Genomic DNA, 19,032 nt, shown 5'->3' with positions numbered 1-19,032 from the left:
TCCTATGATCACTAAAAACTTCTTCTATTGTAAATATTATTTGCATTGAAATCATTTTCAGCCAATTTGAGCATTGTTATATCTTTCATTTTGCCTTTGTTGATTTTTAATCAGCTTTTTTCATAAAAGCATATGAACGCATCATCAACACATCATGAACACTATACATGCTATTTAGTAGTATACTTACCAACATTTTGCCCTCAAAAAGCCGTGGTATTGTTCCATCTACTACTGTATCCTTCATTTTACTCTCCATATTTTCCAATAACTGGAAGATAAATTAACACATTTTTTTTATTCAAAAATGGCTGCACTCTTGTGAATTAAGAGCAGGTAATTTCCTAGGAGATTAAATAATTTTTGTAAAAAGTTCTAAAAAGGCATGTGAAAACACATTTTGTCTCAAATTCCAATCAAAATTATTTATGTCAGCATGTTATTTCTTCCAAAAAGAAAAGTTATTATCTCTTTATTACTTTTTTCACAATTCTACTTTTTAATACTCCAATGCTGTTGTATTGCATACACACAGAATATTCATAAATATATCATGAAAACATACAGAAGGCTGTAACAGTAGGAATAACAGTTCTTTAGGATTAAATTCTTAGTCAAATGCTATACTTACCACTCTACACAACTCTTGTACATCATGCTGCATAAAGGTGTCAAAAGTTTCCCACCTAAAACACACATGTATAGACATGACCATCAAGACAACTGAAGAGTTGATTAAAATTATTCTATAGCCATTTCCAACTCAATTATTAAACTGATTTTCTGTCTCGTAAATATTTAAAATTATACACATGATATGAGAGAAATTAATTTTAACCTATTGTCTATTCAGATAAAATATTAGCTTTAGAGACAATATTAATTAAAAGAATGAAATGACAAACGCATGCATACAAATTTCCTGTTCGGATAACAAAATCCAGAGGGCTTCAATATATCATTGATAACAATAGATCACATGTAAGGCTAGGCTATTTTATTTTTCTTTATAATCGATGACTGATCTTAGCTTTCCAAAAAGTGTTATGTTTATTTTCTTCTGAATTCATAACTGTTCAATTTACAACAGGCATACCCAAATGACTTAGTGAGTTTCTTTGTCCCTACAGGTTTATCACCAAACTGCAGCTCATAGAATACTCTCTGTAAGGACAATGGAACACTCTTCTCTGGGTCATCACTTTCTGTTGGCATCAAATAGGTGGCCTAAAATAAATATATTTGTGTAAATCATTTTGCCTAGTCCTATAATACATGTATGATGATATTTAACTGGTGAACAACATGCATTTAAATGTAAAATGGTCAGATGTAAAGATTAGGATATTCTAATTATAGTGACAGATTGTATACACAAATAAAATGATAACACTGTTATCTGACAAAACACTTACAACTTTATAAAAGTCATCTACCTTTTTCCAACACCTAGTAATGGAAAATTAAAATATGTAAAAAAAACTCTATGTATGATAGTATTTTTTGTATTTGAATTATGTTTCCATAATCAACAGATGGAAGTTACCTTTCTTAACTTGTTAGTAAAATAAAGGGTCTGCAACAGAGAATTCATGTAGCAAGTTGCTCCTTGATTCTTCAATCCAACAAAACCAGTATGCTTCTTTGAGTCCCAACTGGAATATAAAGATAAACACAAATTCAACGAAAATACTAAATATCCTTCATACTCATGAAATTCTCAATTAGTTATTCTGGGGGGTAATTTTAATAATTAAAGAATTTTTTATTTCAATAATTCCTACATCAACTTTTTTTTTTCATTTCAGGATATGTCATAATTACCTTTGAGTGATGAATCAGGGTCATATGACCAGTGTATGTAATATAAATACACCATGTGTTAAAATATAACTTACCTGACTCCATGAGGTGCATCAGCTTTCACATGTACTTCTATTGTAATTTTGTCATCCTTCACAAAACCTTTAGCTGGATCCATTAATTCCTGTGCAGAATTTATAAGATGAAAATTGTGAACTGCTAGTGCTAAATGTTATTAGGATACAGAAGTCATGCAAAAACTGTGTATGGTATGTTCATTACTTAATTTGCATTAAGTGTACATGTATATAAATTCTGTATCATCTAAAACTCAATGCTTAACCTTCATTTTTTTCATGTCTAAGAACTCTCACTTATTTAGAAAATAAATTATCTTGTTTGGAATAATGGCTGTTCAATTAAAACATAACTGGGACCCAGGAAAAGCACTTCAGATGCATGAAATTTACAAAAGCATTCTCATTTTTTAGAAACATACTACAGGCAATTTTGGCAAACTTTTAGAACATGATATTTAACGACTAAAAATAGTGGCAAATTCAAGTTGCCTTCCCTGGACCCATTGTGTTGTTTTTAATTTAAGTCACTGTGGCTAAATAGTAGTTTATGTCATTACTTACATTCCATGAAACAAAATGACTGTATCCCCAATCATTTTCTTTACTATAGAACAAATGCTGGATTTCTACAACAACAATTATTAATTTTGTTTACACTAAAAACATGTCTCTATTAATTTCATCTTGTCAAAGTTCAACTATTATAAGATGAGATCAAATCTATTTACAATTACACAAAAAAACAAGTTAAATTGTGATCAATTACAGAGCATTTTTTCATAATTATGAAAGCTGGGAGTCTAAAGTATATTCTACAAGAAATTTGATTATTTCCAACTTTCATTTTCTTAGTTCATTAGTATAGGTTTTTTGGTCAAGAAATACATATTTGCCTGCTTACATACATTGTAGTGGGAGAGAGAAAACAAGCATATTTTTAAAGTGGCCTGATTATTAAACATCTGTCAACTTACTCCTTGTAAAAGGTTCTGCATCATTGTGTGTTATAATTTTAATTGCTGCTGTTGCATTACATGACCATGACCTAAAAAAAATTATTTATATATATATATATATATACATGTATAATAATAAATGTGATTTGTAGAAACTAGATTATCAACTGTTTTATATTCACAGAAGAATATTAAGACTTCAAATTTGAGTTTTAAACACTGTCTTTGCTACAGAAGTAATTGATAATCATTTATGTTAAACATTATCTAAACTTGAACATGAATGTGTGCCCATTAGACACTATGCCCTTCTTGAACCATATGAACACAACTTCATGGTAAACTGCATTTATCTAAAATTCTAATTTTATACAGATAGACTGACAGACAAGAAAGACCTGAAAACAGGCTTCAGTGATTCGCCTATGTATTTGAAACTTAAAATGTCTACCTATGGTATTCTGTTAAAATATTGAATCATCAATAAATGTATATTGTTGTTCTGTAGCTGACTGTCAAGCTGGATACAAACTTGTCAACAATGAAGTAAAAATATAAATGAAAATCATAATTCCAAATAGGACACATTCATTCCACTGTTAAATGAACAAAGGATTCTTACGTTGAATCAGAATCCCCATTGCATTGCAGAAACAAACCCAGGGTCTTCTGGTTGTGTCTCTCAGGGTTCTGGCTCCACCGAGGCATTGCAAGAACTTTCCTACAAAGATAAAGTGTAATGAAAAACTTATAATCTTGCAGCTTTTTGTAACTGTTGATAAACTGTTGCCAATAATCAAAGGTATTTTTGTAGCAAAAAAATGGGGGGAAAAAACATAAATAGTTGGTTAAATTCATAAATACCAATTGATATTTCAAATTCATAACAAAAAACATTTTTTTTCCCCTATTACTAGTATTCATTTTCCTAAGCTTTTTTCCAATTAAACATGTTCATGTGTAATAAAAATTGAATAGTTCTTTTTTTTATATTAAGCATGAAGTTTGATGTGCAAAATAAATACAAATATAAGAATTCTTACCAAGGAAGATTTCTAACCATACACGATGGACTCAAAATGCTATCTTTCAGTTTGCTTATATTTTCAATTGTATAGGTAAATGTTGTTTCAGCTCTACTTTCATCTGAAAATATACAGGATTACATTTTCATATGATAGGAATTAAAATTCAAATGCTCTTGACAATATCATTAGGATAAACATACTTACAACCAGATGCTCTGCAGGGCACAGCTATATACGATGTGAATATACATTGTATATTGTATAAAACAGTGATTTAAGTTGATTCAACTACTATTCTGGACAAAGAAAGATAACTCCAATTGAAAATGTCTTGCTATTGCGCAATATTGTGCAATTAGATATTTCTTGCTATTGCGCAATACTGTGCAATTGAAAATACTTGCTATTGCACAATACTGTGCAATTGAAGATTTCTTGCTATTGCATAATAATTTTGGATCCTGATTTGAACCAACTTGAAAACTGGGCCCATAATCAAAAATCTAAGTACATGTTCAGATTCAGCATATCAAAGAAGCTCAAGATTTCAATTTTTGTTAAAATCAAACGTAGTTTAATTTTGGACCCTTTGGACTTTAATGTAGACCAATTTGAAAATGGGACCAAAAATTAAGAATCTACATACACAGTTAGATTTGGCATATCAAAGAACCCCAAGGATTCAATTTTTGATGAAATCAAACAAAGTTTAATTTTGGACCCCGATTTGGACCAACTTGAAAACTGGGCCAATAATCAAAAATCTAAGTACATTTTTAGATTCAGCATATCAAAGAACCCCAAGGATTCAATTTTTGTTCAAATCAAACTAAGTTTAATTTTGGACCCTTTGGACCTTAATGTTCATGTAGACCAATTTGAAAACGGGACCAAAAATTAAGAATCTACATACATGTACACAGTTAGATTTGGCACATCAAAGAACCCCAATTATTCAATTTTTGATGAAATCAAACAAAGTTTAATTTTGGACCCTTTGGGCCCCTTATTCCTAACCTGTTGGGACCAAAACTTCAAAAATCAATCCCAACCTTTCTTTAGTGGTCATAAACCTTGTGTTTAAATTTCATTGATTTCTATTTACTTATACTAAAGTTATTGTGCGAAAACTAAGAATAGTGCTTATTTGGGCCCTTTCTGGCCCCTAATTCCTAAACTGTTGGGACCAAAACTTCAAAAATCAATCCCAACCTTTCTTTGGTGGTCATAAACCTTGTGTTTAAATTTCATAGATTTCAATTTACTTAAACTGACACCAACGTGATACCAATATACGACCAAAAAAAATTCAATTTTTGCGGCTGTATAAAAACTTATCTTCCATGAGTACCTCATATAGCAGTTGTTATAGGTGAAAAATTAGTATTAAATCATTTGAATTTATCCATTTGAATATTGTCCGAGGCAGAATTTTGATCATGACAACACTTATTTTTCTAAATATCTATGTTGGCAGAAATGCAGTATTGTGAGTGACTATACAAATATCAAACAACACAGACCTTTGACTGTTATCAGACTTTTAGGCCCAAAATAAAATATTGTTTCCCCTATCCCAACCAACCCTGCAAAAACAGTCCGAAATAAAATTTTATTGTCAAAACTAAGTTAAATATTATTTTATTCCTTTCTGATTTGCAGGCTTGCCAGATCGACGGATATTGTTCCTGCTTTTGGAAAGAAAAAAAAACATTATTTCCCTACCTACCTAACCACCTGGTTTGGCAGGGTCTGGATTGGGGAAACAAACAATATATTAATTTAGAACCGATTCTGGTTACCTTCTTCCATATCTTCCTCCTGGTTATTAGCTCCCTTTTCATTGTCTGTGTCTCCATTTACAGGAATCATGTTGGCATCCTCTCCCCTCTCCTGGTCCTCCTCTGTAAATTAAGAAAGGAAAATGAATAACTAATAACAAATTATATAGATATTACCAAATTTTGTAGACCAGTAAACAATCTTTGATGCTGACAAGCTGTTTAGTTCTCACTAATTGTTTACATTTAAAAATAGTCCAAGCTAGTCATGCAATGTACAGGGAATAGAAAATCATGCTCTCTGGTTACAACAGATAGAAACAATCACTTTTTCTATGTGGAGTCGGACATTTTGTATTGTAAAGTCAAAATTTTACATGAACCTATGAATTGCATAAAATTGGCAAAATCTTAAGGTGTCTTCATTCACCTTTAATATCGCTATTTGTCCACAATAACTGGACATCGCAAAAGTTCCCTAAAATTTGGAAGTCAATATAGAAAATATACAACGGCAACACCACAATGGACTGTGATTGTTGTATTACATCAAAAGTTCAACCAGTACAGATTCTCAGGTCAAGCAGAACAGATATCCAAATAGAAAAATGCAATAAGGTGTATTTTTTAAGGATAATCATGCCCAGGCCCCAGAAAAATTTACAAAGCAAATATTGGAAAGCAAAGTAGTATTGCCTTATCCTTATCCTGTTATCAACAAGGAGTGGCAATAGTTTAAATCAATAAATACTGGTTTCAAATACACACCAGTTTTAAGATGGTTTTCCATCTCAACATCATGTTCAACATTTTCATTTGTAAGTGTTTTTCCGTCTTTCACATGGTTCATTGCGGTGTGATTTGAAGTGACCGTTTTGTTGCGATCTCGCCCTGGAGTTGACGGACTTTTTGGCGGAACGGTCACCTTCTGCTTGCTTATAACCCGCCCTATGTCTGCAAAATTATCCCCATTGAAGGGGAATCACAACAGGCATATTCTTTCAGTAAAATCATGAATGATATGCCGATATTGCGAATGAAAATAAACAAGATGGCGGTATAAAGTGGGGCAACATGGGATAGCTATTTGTAATTTTCAATTTTGCCTGAACATAGTTGTTACCATTGTTACTGCTGACTTTTGCGGTCATTTTCTGTCTTCAGTGATAACTTTTTTTTATGCATCACAACATAATAAGATAAAGGCGGGTGATTTGTCTTCGACAGTATTTCCGGCGCGTGGATTCGTGACTATTCGGTTATTTTCGTCATAATTGTTTTTATGGCATTTGCGCAAACTCGTACCTATTTCCGGTACGATTAAAAAAGTTGACTGCCAGCTGAGAAAGAAAGAATGTTATAAATTTTCAATTTTCTATCGGCATTTGGGTTTTTACACGTTGTTACTATGGCAAACGAAGATAAAGATGACGGTAGTTTGTCACCAGACCACTGGATGAATAGTTTTGAAGAGGAATGTTTAGAGGAACTTGATTCTGAACCCAATATGGAGGATTGTCTGCGAACTCAACGAGAATTCGCACAACAAAAACTTTGGTTACAATTTCAAAATTCTGCGACTTCAGTGGCACAGCTTTACAAAGGTTAGCGAACGGGAAATTTGAAATGCTTTCAAAGATAAACAATTCTACCCGATTACGTAATTAAATTCTAAAAATAGTTCAAAGTCAGCAAAAAATATTATGAACCCATAAATAATAAAAATAATTATAAATACTTTATTTTAAGAGGGTAACATCAGTTAACAATCATGTGTTATTTATAGTTTTCAAACTTTTGATATTAAACGAGGATCATTTTATATTTAACATTTTGAATTTGAATGGATTGCAATACAATAATGCTTATTTAATCATAATTATTGAATATGAATTAAAGATGCCTCAAACTGCAGAATAGAATATTTTTATTTCCCAAATAACATGGCCAAATAAAGAGCATAAAATCAGTTACAATTGATTGACATAATTTATAATTTACTGAAATTATTTTGTCCCTATAATGCATAAATTTACATTTGCTTTTTATAACAAATTGTACTTGAATCTCCTGTTTTGAATGGACACTATTTGCTGTCTTTTTCTTTTTCACACAATTTTTCTTAGAAAATAGTAAATCATCATGTAAATTAGTATATATGCATTATAGGAACAGAAGCGTTCAGTCTAAATTGATAATTACATTATGCAACAATAAACAATTAACTTCAAAGCAATGTCCCAATGCTTACTGTTGATTTCAAGTGGGTGGTAAAACATAATAAACAAAAGTAGAATGTAATCTAACAGTGTAAAACAAAGTAACACAGACTTAATGCTAGGAAGTCGGCAATAATATATTATTGATGGATTATTTTTTTTTATATCTTGATTCATGTGTAATCCACTGGTCAGCGTATATCTAGGGATGCAAAATAACTCAGACAGTCTATGAATCAAGTCAACCTGGTCTTAACTCTTACCAACTCAGACAAGTTATGAAAAGGAGATTTTTATTATTACTTTAAAATGATTATTTGAAAAACTGCTAAAAGAACAGCTTTGAATGTGTCTGAAGAATAGTCTGACTGTCAATAGCTTGAATAAGTGATTATGGTCCTTTAAAAACCCACTCGGACAATTAAGAAATGGTAAAGTACATGTACATGTAGGTTCTTACTATATAAATTCTTGGTCTAAATGCTATCAACCACATAATAAAAAAAACATTTGCTGATATAAGGAGACTGATTTTTAAAAAACTATTGTCATAAAGACTAAGAGTAAATATTGAAAAGGGAAGCTATAAAAAAAATCAATGTGTTGCCTATAAGTAACTAAGATTGATGTGTTGCAACAGGTCTAATTACAATCATATTCAAATTAAATCCTATAATTGCACCTGTTCTGATATGAATGGGAGCAATTAAAGGATTTAATTTAATTAGAATGGTCCAATTAAGTCTGTGTTTTTTAATGAAAGTATTGTGATGACTTAAAATATCTTCTTGTGTACATGTTGAAACCTTGAAAACTCTCTGTACTGTAATGGAAAAGAGGATTGCTTTCATTTGTAGTTCCCCAATCTGCATACAGTTCAAAGGTTAACCTTTCAATCTTTTGAGGGTCCTTGGTGGGGGGAATCAATTTACTAGTGTGGGTCACAAATGGCTAACATGTTACATGTCTATGATTGTCCTGTAGTGTGGTTCAATCATCTCACACCTACAATGTAGCTTCTGTTTCTGTGGTTCAATCATCTCACACCTACAATGTAGCTTCTGTTTCTGTGGTTCAATCATCTCACACCTACAATGTAGCTTCTGTTTCTGTGGTTCAATCATCTCACACCTACAATGTAGCTTCTGTTTCTGTGGTTCAATCATCTCACACCTACAATGTAGCTTCTGTTTCTTTGGTTCAATCATCTCACACCTACAATGTAGCTTCTGTTTCTGTGGTTCAATCATCTCACACCTACAATGTAGCTTCTGTTTCTGTGGTTCAATCATCTCATACCTACAATGTAGCTTCTCTTTCTGTGATTCAATCATCTCACACCTACAATGTAGCTTCTGAATTCAAACTAAGTTTTGACTGTTCTTAAGATAAGCTTGATTATAAAAAAAAAAAGTATGCCAATTATCCCTCAAAGAATCCTGTATAATTAATGGATATTAATGGATATAACTACTTATTAAACGTCGGCCGAGAAGATAATTGAACTAAATAAACTGTCTAAGACTTATCAAAAGTTGCGTACAGAAAAAATAGATGATTGTAATCTTTAAAAGAAATTATTTTATTTGCCATTTGTAAAGAAATGATTGTCCTGTGAGAAATTAAACCATTCCCAACACAGCAATATGAATTGTCACACTCCCCTTCCCGAATCAAAAATTGGTTTGCCCCATTCATGTTGTCTATGATTATTCTTTTAATCTTATCTTTTAGTCTACAATTTAATGAATTAAACTAAACATTTACTTTTTGAAAGATACTGTTAAGACAGCAATAAAGAAATCATCATTTTGACATCTTGGAACACATGGTTCGTCTTTAATAAGATTATTGAATATACATTGTATATTTCCATAACAATATTTAATTGATATGTTCATTTCTATCCACAGATCGAATTCAAGATCATTCTGTATGGATTCCATTTCAGAATGCTGCTTCTTCAGTTACTCATTTGTACAAAGGTTTGTATTTTATTGTCTTTAGCTAACTGTAGACTGAAAGTTATATGAAACAAGTTACTTGTAATTTTAATGTTGTTGAAATTATTGACCCAATGCATGCATACATTCTTAATTAAGTTTTGTATGCATGTTTTTTATATCGATTACAAAATTTATAACATATCAACAAATAATATTCCATTCAGAGTTTGCTGCTGAAGTTAACTGGATTGTGACATTGATAAACAAACAACATGGAGCACATGTTTTATAATTTCAATACGTTCCCATTTGTAAATTTAACGTTTCATTAACAGTTGTTGAATGATTTGTTGTATAAAATTTGTTCTTTAAGAATCAGTTAATGCTGTTCACCTTCCAGTACATGTTTGTTTACATCCTGTCATCAGAGTTTTCCCATTGCACATTCACAGCCCGGTTGCCAAATTTCTTATTAGAGGTCTCTTACATGTAGTTAAGGTCATTGCATACAGGAAAATAACAACAAAATACTGTACAGGAAGACAGTAATGCAATAGCAGTAAATTCATGAAGATTTTTATAATAAAAAGGACTTTTTTATAAGAAAATTAACATACACTAACTGTCTCAGCAAAATCTCTTTTGTTAGATGAAGGGGGCATAAATGTTTCCCCAAAACAAAGGACAATATTTAGTGAGTCTGTGACACACTTAAAGTTCTTAATCAGCTACATGTATTTAAACTTCTTTGGTATTTTACACTTGGAATTCTCCTTTATGCAATAGTAACAGAAAAAAAATATACAAAATACATTAAATACTGCCCTATAGTCGCCGTCAGCTAAAATTCGTAGCGGTTATCGGTAAAAATAATCTAAACTATCAATCGCGTTCACTCGAGAGATAGTTTTTCACATTCCATTTATAATTCGCAAAAAGAAAAACCACTACTGTCCTACCTTTTAAGTGATTGCACTGGGATAATCCTGACCTTCACATTTTCCAAGACGAGTTTGAATGGTGGATTCCGCCATTGTTTTTACCGGAAGTGTTTCCGTGGAGTTCAATTTCATAAAATTTGCATAAAGCGCAGGAAACCTTATCACATCAATGAAAAGAACATTTCAGGAAACTGCGTAAGTGACGAATGTCATATGTAAACAAAGATCCTCATAGAAACGAAGATGGCGGAATTACAATGGAAAACATTCTGGAAAATGTGAAGGTCAGGATTATTACAGTGTGATCACTTCAGAGGTAGGTCAGTAGTGTTTTTTTTTTTTTGCGATTTATGAATGGAATGTGAAAAATGTGAACACGATTGATAGTTTAGATTATTTTTACCGATAACCGCTACTAATTTCAACTGACGGCGACTATACATTGGACATCAAATACTTATTCACTGACATAATTAACTACATAAATTTGTAAAAAAAAAAGTTAAGATATTTTTCTCAAGGTTAAACCATTCCCTTTCATTTCGGACTATTTAATTGCATACCTGATTTACATGTGGGTTTTTTTATTGTTTAACAGATAGTGTTGATTCATTAGAAACATGCGTAGATGTTGGAGTACAACGGGGGAAACAGCACAGAACTAAAGACATTATCTCATGGGTGAAAAAAAGAAGGCGACATATTCGCAGGGAAGACCTTATAGCATTCCTTTGTGGGAAGAATCCACCAAATCGCCATCGTACTAAACATAATCATAACAGAACATTAGAACGATCACATTCACCAAGAGTAAATAATGGGGAATCAATCCAGCAAACATCTGAACCAGACCTGCAAGCATTTAGAGAAGCTATTTCTCTACAAGGTAAAATATTTATTCATCTATAGATATAACAATATAATACATGTAATTATGGGTAGATATTACCAGTAACCAGGCTTCTAAAGATTTTTAAGACGGAGTGGGAAAAAATGCACAATTGAAGAAACTATTGAAGATAGAGGGTGATAATTTTCATACGATTCCAAAAAAATTTTGGGATCGTATAATGGTATGATGTCGTCGTCTGCGTCGTCGTCCGAAGACACATTGGTTTCCGGATAATAACTTTAGTTTAAGTAAATAGATCTTCATGAAATTTTTTCAGAAGGTTCAATACCACAAAAGGAAGGTTGGGATTGATTTTTGGGGATGATGGTCTCAACCGATTAGGAATTAGGGGCCAAAAAGGGGCCCAAAACAAGCATTTTTCTAGTTTCAGGATAATAAATTGTGTAGAAGTATTTCAATTGCTCTGAAATCATACCGCAATGTTTAAAACCACAAGTAGAAGGTTTGGATTCATTTTAGGGGTTAGGGGGCAAAGTTTAGGAATTAAGGGCCAAAAAGGGGTCAAAACAAGCATTTTTCTAGTTTCAAGACAATAACTTATGTGTAATTGTATGGATCTCTCTGAAATTGTACCACAATGTACCATATAACAAAGGGGAGGCTGGGATTAAGTTTTGGGTTAATTGCCCAAAATATGTAGGAATTAGGGGCCAAAAAAGGGCTAAAAAGAAGCATGTTTCTAGTTTCCAAACAATCATGACAATAACTTGTGTTTAAGTGTATGGCTCTCTCTGAAATTGTACTACAAGGTTCAATACTGCAATGGAAAGCATGGGATTGAGTTTAAGGGTTATTGCTGCAAGGGGGTTTCAAAAAGTAGGGGGAGGGGGGGGGGGGTTGTTTAACATTTTTTGAAGGGCTTCCTTTTTTTTCAAAATTTTTCAAATTTCGAATTTTGAAAAGTTTCAAGAAGAAATCTTCAATTGCACAGTATTGAGCAATTGATTTGTTAGATCTTTGACCACATTAATTTTGTGACAAAAACCTATCAAATTCAGACAGAATCAAGCTTGAATATTGTGACCAAATTTGCCCCAACTGTTCAGGGTTCAACCACTGGGGTCGTATAAAGCTGCGCCCTGCGGAGCACCTGGTTGATGTTGCGGGAATGTCAACTCGATTTTTTTACAGGAAACTAAGGGTATTGTTGATGTATTTTATAACCAAAAACAAACATTAAACAAATTTTTTTAACAACTAGTAGTTTATTATAATACAGCAACACTAAAAACAACTAAACAAGTGAAATCTTGACTTCATGTGTACAATGTACAACCAAATAACAGTGTAGTTACATGTATGGTCAAAATGTATGACTTCAATTTCTTTTGAATCTCTTATTTCTTCAAAAATACAAGAGTGGAATCATCTTGCAATGTCAACTTGTTATCTGAATTAAAAAAGAATTTTAAAAATGTCAATGCTCAGTGCAAGTATAGTAGAAGTTTATTATCTGTTCTGTTTGAGGAAATCAAATATATTGTTAACTTTAGGTACACCAATCTTTTTCTTCCATATATAAGTAAGATTGTGTTTGATTGTAAGTTAGGGATGTGTTTGATTGTAAGTTAGGATGTGTTTGGTGAGACAACTATCCACCAGACACCAAATGATGTAGATTGTAGCAACTACAGGTCTTATTTGTTCTAAACAGTAATAAAAAAAAACATATGATAGATAGCATTCAATGTCTATGTTCATTAATATTTTATTATTGATAGTACTCACTTCAAGTAGCACATCTACTGTTTCTCTAATCTGTCAAAAATGAGGTCATAAGTTTAAATTCTGCACTTAAGCAGATGCATTAGATCCAATCTAGATTGACTAATATTCCAATTTTTCCTGTTTTTCCTGCTACAGTTCTCTCTAGCTTTCTTCACTAGTAAAAACTACCTGCCACAATATAGCCAACCGTGCTGAAAGTTGTGTTAAACACCAGCAATCATTCAATAGATAATTTCAAAGTCACAGATTTATAATTTAGGTTATCTGTAATGATTTATATGCTTGACCTGACCACATCTTCTTTGCTCCTCATTGCAATGATGTGAGACTAATGCCTCTAGTTAATATGATAGATTTAAGATTTTAACTTATTCACGAAGGACATTAATATTTGATACTTTGCAATTGTCTGAAATGTTGTTTTGCTTTAAAATATATCTATTTAAAATTCTTTCAAATTTATACATAGCTTATAACATTTGTTGTATATAATTTCAGGTTTGAATGGTGCTATGTCAAACATCAGTGTTGGATACAAAGGACATAACGGACCATCCAATTCTCAACCAATCGCGGGTAGAAATAATAGCTTAGAAGAACTTAATAAATTTATTTTGGATGAATTTGCAAGAAACTATGATTCAAGGAAAAGAACCTCTTCACCAGATCATGTAAAAATGGACTCTCCATCACGAAAGAAAAGTAGAAAGTTTTAAAAACATTTGATTAATTCGTATTTGTTTATATGCATGTATATGCATAGAGAATGCTAAATTGTGACTTTCAAAACAAAATAAAAATATTTACAACTGAAATTACATTAGACTTTGTGAAACATTTTTTGGTTTGAATTCTGTTGTTTTCACAGAAATTAAAAAAAAAAAAACTGTTTATATTACAAAGAAAGTTTGAATTTAGAAGAAAAGATATCCTATTTTGATTTTATTTTAAGATTGGCTGTATTTCAAGTTTTAGTACACATAAAAAGACATTTGTGTATTTGTATTGAAAATTAACATTTTCACAAATCAGTAGAGAGCAATATTGTTGTTATCATATTACATATTTTCACAAAAATACCAACAATGTATTCCCATCTGAGATGGGTCCGATTACTTTCAATGTGATTGATTAAATTATAAAATGATAACTTCAAACTTTATCTATTTAATAAATACCAAATTTCACTACATATATATACATGAACATTGTGTCACTGGTTATTATACATTACATTTGGAAACTGCATGTTTGTCTCAAAACTCAAAAATTATTACTGCATTATTTTTTTTGACAAGGCAAACCAGAATTAGACAATATCTCTGTTGTCAATATCAAATATTCTAGAAAAAAAACAAGTAGTCAGGAAATTTTATATGACTATTAATAACTTACAGTTAAACACCAAAACAATCACATCTGAGGTTAAACAAAAAGACAACCATTAAATGTTGGATCCTTACCCTTTTGACAGTCACTATGAAATGAGTTTTATAGGGTACTATTTCATTTTTTCCAAAATACAGTGACTGATAAAAGAAGTACCATTGTTCAGTGGTTGTTTTCAGAAATTAAATTGAATATTTCATGTTTATTTATTTTCAAAATGTTAAAAGTATTTCAATGTAAACGAGACAAACCTGTATCCATTATTTTGATAAGTTTTGTTTTTGAATATAAACATTAATGATCTTAAGTATAGAAATGTTTGCTAAGGTATTTTGCCAGCTGTGATGAAATGATGATGTTGTTTTTCATTTTGTAAAAAGTATCATTTGTGACTGTGTGAAAAGCTTGTTGCTCAATGTATCAATCTGTTCATAAGAAATTGTTTTACAGATCTTTATCAGAATGTGTTCATTATTTTAACTGGTATATTACTAGTCTTTCTAATGAAATTGATATTTATGTCAAAATGAATTTTATATATACAGGAATACAATTCAGCAGTTGTTAAAATATTTTTGGGGTATGTAGAATTACATCTGTCTCTTTAGTAATGTTTTAGTGTATAATTTTCTCAGTTTTGGGCAGTAACTACACCAAACAAGTAATAATTTTAAACATATGATTACAATGTATGAGTTGTATAATATCTGAGGCATACTCTTTTTGATTTGATGCCCATCTTACATTTATAAATGTTGTAGGCATGATATAGTGGATAATTAATATATCATTTAGAATTGTTATGTTTCGTTATTTTGTTCTCGCTGTTATCTTTATTGTTGAAACTTCTTTTTTTAAAATCAACCTTCAGTGTAAAAGTCATGTGGAAGAAACACCAACTTTGAATTTATTAGGGGATGAGAGAAAGTTAAAAGTCATGTGCATTTTACTCTTTGTTTTTCAAACTTATTTCTTCCATTGCTAATCAAAAAAGTCATTATATATAAACCCCAAAATTATGTATGTTTGAAGTTACTTTTTAACCATGTAGACTGGTGCCAAAATAATTGAATGTCTGTACAATAAAGCCTGCCACTAATCATTGTCATAAAAACCTAAAGTAAGATGTTATACAAAACTAAAAAGAAGATAATAAGTTGGCTAATTTACTATTATATTTGACATTTAAATAAAAGAATACAATTTAACATTTGATTTAATGTGGTCAGTCCCAATCTTTCTAGTCCTGTTATAAATTTACAGTCTGCTTTGTCTTATGACATTCTTTATAAGCCTTCACTGCTCCATTCACTGCCCTATAGTATCAGAGGATAAGTTAATCATGTTTTGGAATGAAAGGTGTATGACCACAAAAGGAAGGTTGGGATTGATTTTGGGAGTTTTGATCCCAACAGTTTAGGAATTAGGACCCCAAAAAAGGTCCCAAATAAGCATTTTATTGGTTTTTGAACAATAACTTTAGTATAAGTGAATAGAAATCTATGAAATTTTAAAACAAGGTTTATGACCACAAAAGGAAGGTTGGGATTGATTTTAGGGGTTTTGGTCCCAACAGTTTAGGATTTAGAGGCCAAAAGGGTCCAAAATTAAACTTTGTTTGATTTCATCAAAATAATGAATCCTTGGGGTTCTTTGATATGCCAAATATAACCGTGTATTTAGATTCTTAATTTTTGGTCCTGTTTTCAAATTGGTCTACATTAAGGTCCAAAGGGTCCAAAATTAAACTTAGTTTGATTTTAACAAAATTGAATTCTTGGTGTTCTTGGATATGCTGAATCTAAACATGTACTTAGATTTTTGATTATGGGCCCAGTTTTCAAGTTGCTCCAAATCAGGGTCCAAAATTAAACTTTGTTTGATTTCAACAAAAATTGAATATATGGGATTCTTCAATGCGCTGAATCTAACCATGTTTTAGATTTTTAATATTTGGGCCCGGTTATCAAATTGGTCCACATTGAGGTCTAAAGGGTCTAAAATTGAACATTATTTGATTTCATCAAAAATTTAATTCTTGGGGTTCTATGATATGCTGAATCTAACCATGCTAACCATGTATTTAGATTTTGGATATTGGACCATAATAGGTAAATGTCCAATTTAAAGTTTTTAAGTTTAAGTTCTTAGACCACATTCATTCTGTGTCAGAAATCTATGTTGTGTCAACTATTTTATCACAATCCAAATTCAGAGCTGTATCAAGCTTAAATTTTGTGTCCATACATGCCCCAACTGTTCAGGGTTCGACCTCTGCAGTCATATAAAGCTGTGCCCTGCGGAACATCTGGTTAATCATGTTTTCACAAGTGATGCCCTTCTTGATATGCCAGTTTTAAGTTATACATTTACTAAAATATGGTTATGATTAGTGGCACGTGGTAGATAAGAGACTTTATCATGACCTCTTGGCAAATTGTGTTTCTGTTGTATAAGATGGGTGACATATTTATATTGTCCATATATTATAATCATTAAAATGTATGTATGTATTATAGTTTTTTGAATTTTGTAAAAGAATTTATAGTAGACTGTCTGGTACCCATGTTTGTGCATGTTATTCATATTGTGATTAACATAAAGAAGATATTATTTATAAAGTAGATAATAATTCATCCCTTGAATTTATAAAGACTCCAAAATTGATGATCTTAAAATCTGTATAGTAAAACCAATAGTCTATGAACTGTCAACTTTCTCTTACTCCTTCCTATCTTTTTATTCTGAAGATTTTTTTTTCCTTTAAAGACTTACATTACCTGTTTATAAGACAATTTACTTTATTTTCACACTTATTATTTATAGATTTGATCAAGGTAGAATATAATGTAAAATTCTGCCCAGGAGTAAAAGTGTCTCAGAAAATGCTTATGATATGGTTAAAGTCTATTATTATAAGTAGAATGATCATGATTAAAGCGAATTATATGAGTGCCTCAGAGAAACCATTTCAATATCAACAAAAATTGTATAAAGTAGAAAAAAGTATTTAAAATGTCTAAAAATATTTATTTTGGACAAGAGGAATGTATGTAACATGTATTTGTGTGTATGTAAGTGTGTGTGTGTATGCTGCACACACTGTTTATAAGTTGTCAACTGCAATTTATAGAATGATGTATAGAATAAATGAGAAAACATATTTCCTGTATTTATGATTTATAACTGAATATCCCTTACTACAGATGTCAGGGTGTCACATTTGTATCAATACCAAGGTTGGGCGGTAAATACCACCCCCGGTATTTACCAGTGGTATTTACCGGTATTTACCGCCCCGGACAATACTCCCAAAGTGGTCAATACTGGCAAATACTGGTCAATTGAAATTTTCATGGTTGTTTTTACAATTAATTGAAGTAAAAACTTGATAAAAAGTTAAATATACTTTAACTTTAATTTTTATGCATGTGTCAGCTTATAAAATTAATGAATTTGATATGTTTTATTCATTTATAACACTTATTCATACTGATTTAAAATTTAATTTTTATGAATTATGATATTGTATACTTAAGACATATATAAAATTTACATATTATTTCAACATTTATAAATCAATATAGATATCATGTATATTTTTTATTCAAAATATATGACTTTACAGGTAATTAAAATTAAAGGTAAATAAAACTACAGGTAAATGATGTTACATGGGTCTTTTTACATATCACCTGACATTGCTAGGTGTGAAAAATTAATTACTAAAACAACAGCCCCCAATAAAAGTTGACAGTACATGGGTTGAAAGTAATAAAAGTGATATTTGAAGACTCCCTTAAATAATAAATTATTTCCTGTCTATTTAACTGTGACAAAACCTTCTTCATGCTGGAAATGGAAATTTTGAAACAGGGACAAAAAGTTTTTATCTTTTACTACACATTAATCAATATAGATCACTGTTTGAATTTACAATAGAAATAGAATTGAAAGCATTAAAAATGATTTGAACACTTTCTATATTTAATTATTAAAAGTAATAACAATTGACCAGGTAAAGAATGGTTTATATAGTAATGACCACTCAAAATTACAATCGACCAGTATTTCCCGGTATTTCCCAGTATTTGCCAGTATTTCCCGGTAATTACCGGTATTTACCACTGGCATGGTCAATACTAGTATTGACCGCTTTTTTGCCAACCTTGATCAATACTAAACAGACCTGATTCCCGACCACTTCATTAGGGGTGTGATTGATATTAATTACTAAAGGAAGTGTAT

The 19,032-nt window shown here is 31.0% G+C and overlaps 2 protein-coding genes across 3 annotated transcripts in view; one reads left to right on the top strand and one right to left on the bottom strand.

Annotated features, from left to right (window-relative positions):
* LOC143045667 (ubiquitin carboxyl-terminal hydrolase 7-like) overlaps positions 1 to 6,926 on the bottom strand; it is a 31,998-nt gene extending 25,072 nt beyond the window's left edge. Inside the window, exons 1-11 of one of the 2 annotated variants that reach the window (XM_076218338.1) lie at positions 6,772 to 6,926; positions 5,670 to 5,771; positions 3,883 to 3,985; positions 3,462 to 3,560; positions 2,858 to 2,928; positions 2,445 to 2,509; positions 1,899 to 1,987; positions 1,547 to 1,655; positions 1,097 to 1,227; positions 632 to 686; positions 191 to 271 (exon numbers count right to left, since the gene is read on the bottom strand). In XM_076218338.1, coding sequence (XP_076074453.1) covers positions 191 to 271; positions 632 to 686; positions 1,097 to 1,227; positions 1,547 to 1,655; positions 1,899 to 1,987; positions 2,445 to 2,509; positions 2,858 to 2,928; positions 3,462 to 3,560; positions 3,883 to 3,985; positions 5,670 to 5,771; positions 6,772 to 6,799 — 933 coding nt within the window. In that variant the 5' untranslated portion in view covers positions 6,800 to 6,926. Of the gene's footprint in view, positions 1 to 190; positions 272 to 631; positions 687 to 1,096; positions 1,228 to 1,546; positions 1,656 to 1,898; positions 1,988 to 2,444; positions 2,510 to 2,857; positions 2,929 to 3,461; positions 3,561 to 3,882; positions 3,986 to 5,669; positions 5,772 to 6,416; positions 6,720 to 6,771 lie in introns of those variants that run through there. The other variant, XM_076218337.1, reaches the window with a different exon arrangement.
* A 13-nt stretch (positions 6,927 to 6,939) lies between these two features.
* LOC143045668 (HUWE1-associated protein modifying stress responses-like) lies at positions 6,940 to 17,947 on the top strand. The gene is made up of 4 exons (XM_076218339.1): positions 6,940 to 7,252; positions 9,781 to 9,852; positions 11,353 to 11,640; positions 13,894 to 17,947. Exons 1-4 carry the CDS (start codon positions 7,057 to 7,059, stop codon positions 14,109 to 14,111), a joined length of 774 nt encoding a protein of 257 aa, XP_076074454.1. The 5' UTR covers positions 6,940 to 7,056; the 3' UTR covers positions 14,112 to 17,947.
* The last annotated feature ends 1,085 nt before the right edge of the window (positions 17,948 to 19,032 follow it).

The sequence above is a fragment of the Mytilus galloprovincialis genome, chromosome 9 (assembly GCF_965363235.1).
Source record: "Mytilus galloprovincialis chromosome 9, xbMytGall1.hap1.1, whole genome shotgun sequence".
NCBI classification, from domain to species: Eukaryota; Metazoa; Mollusca; class Bivalvia; order Mytilida; family Mytilidae; genus Mytilus; species Mytilus galloprovincialis.
This window is presented reverse-complemented; position numbering and strand designations above follow the sequence as displayed.

What these genes read in the sequence shown, in the direction of transcription:
- LOC143045668 (XM_076218339.1), top strand. Translation starts at nt 7,057, where the DNA reads ATGGCAAACGAAGATAAAGATGACGGTAGTTTGTCACCAGACCACTGG. An exon ending in AGTGGCACAGCTTTACAAAG is followed by an intron (nt 7,253 to 9,780) that starts GTTAGCGAACGG and finishes TTCTATCCACAG; the next exon opens with ATCGAATTCAAGATCATTCT. An exon ending in AGAAGCTATTTCTCTACAAG is followed by an intron (nt 11,641 to 13,893) that starts GTAAAATATTTA and finishes ATATAATTTCAG; the next exon opens with GTTTGAATGGTGCTATGTCA.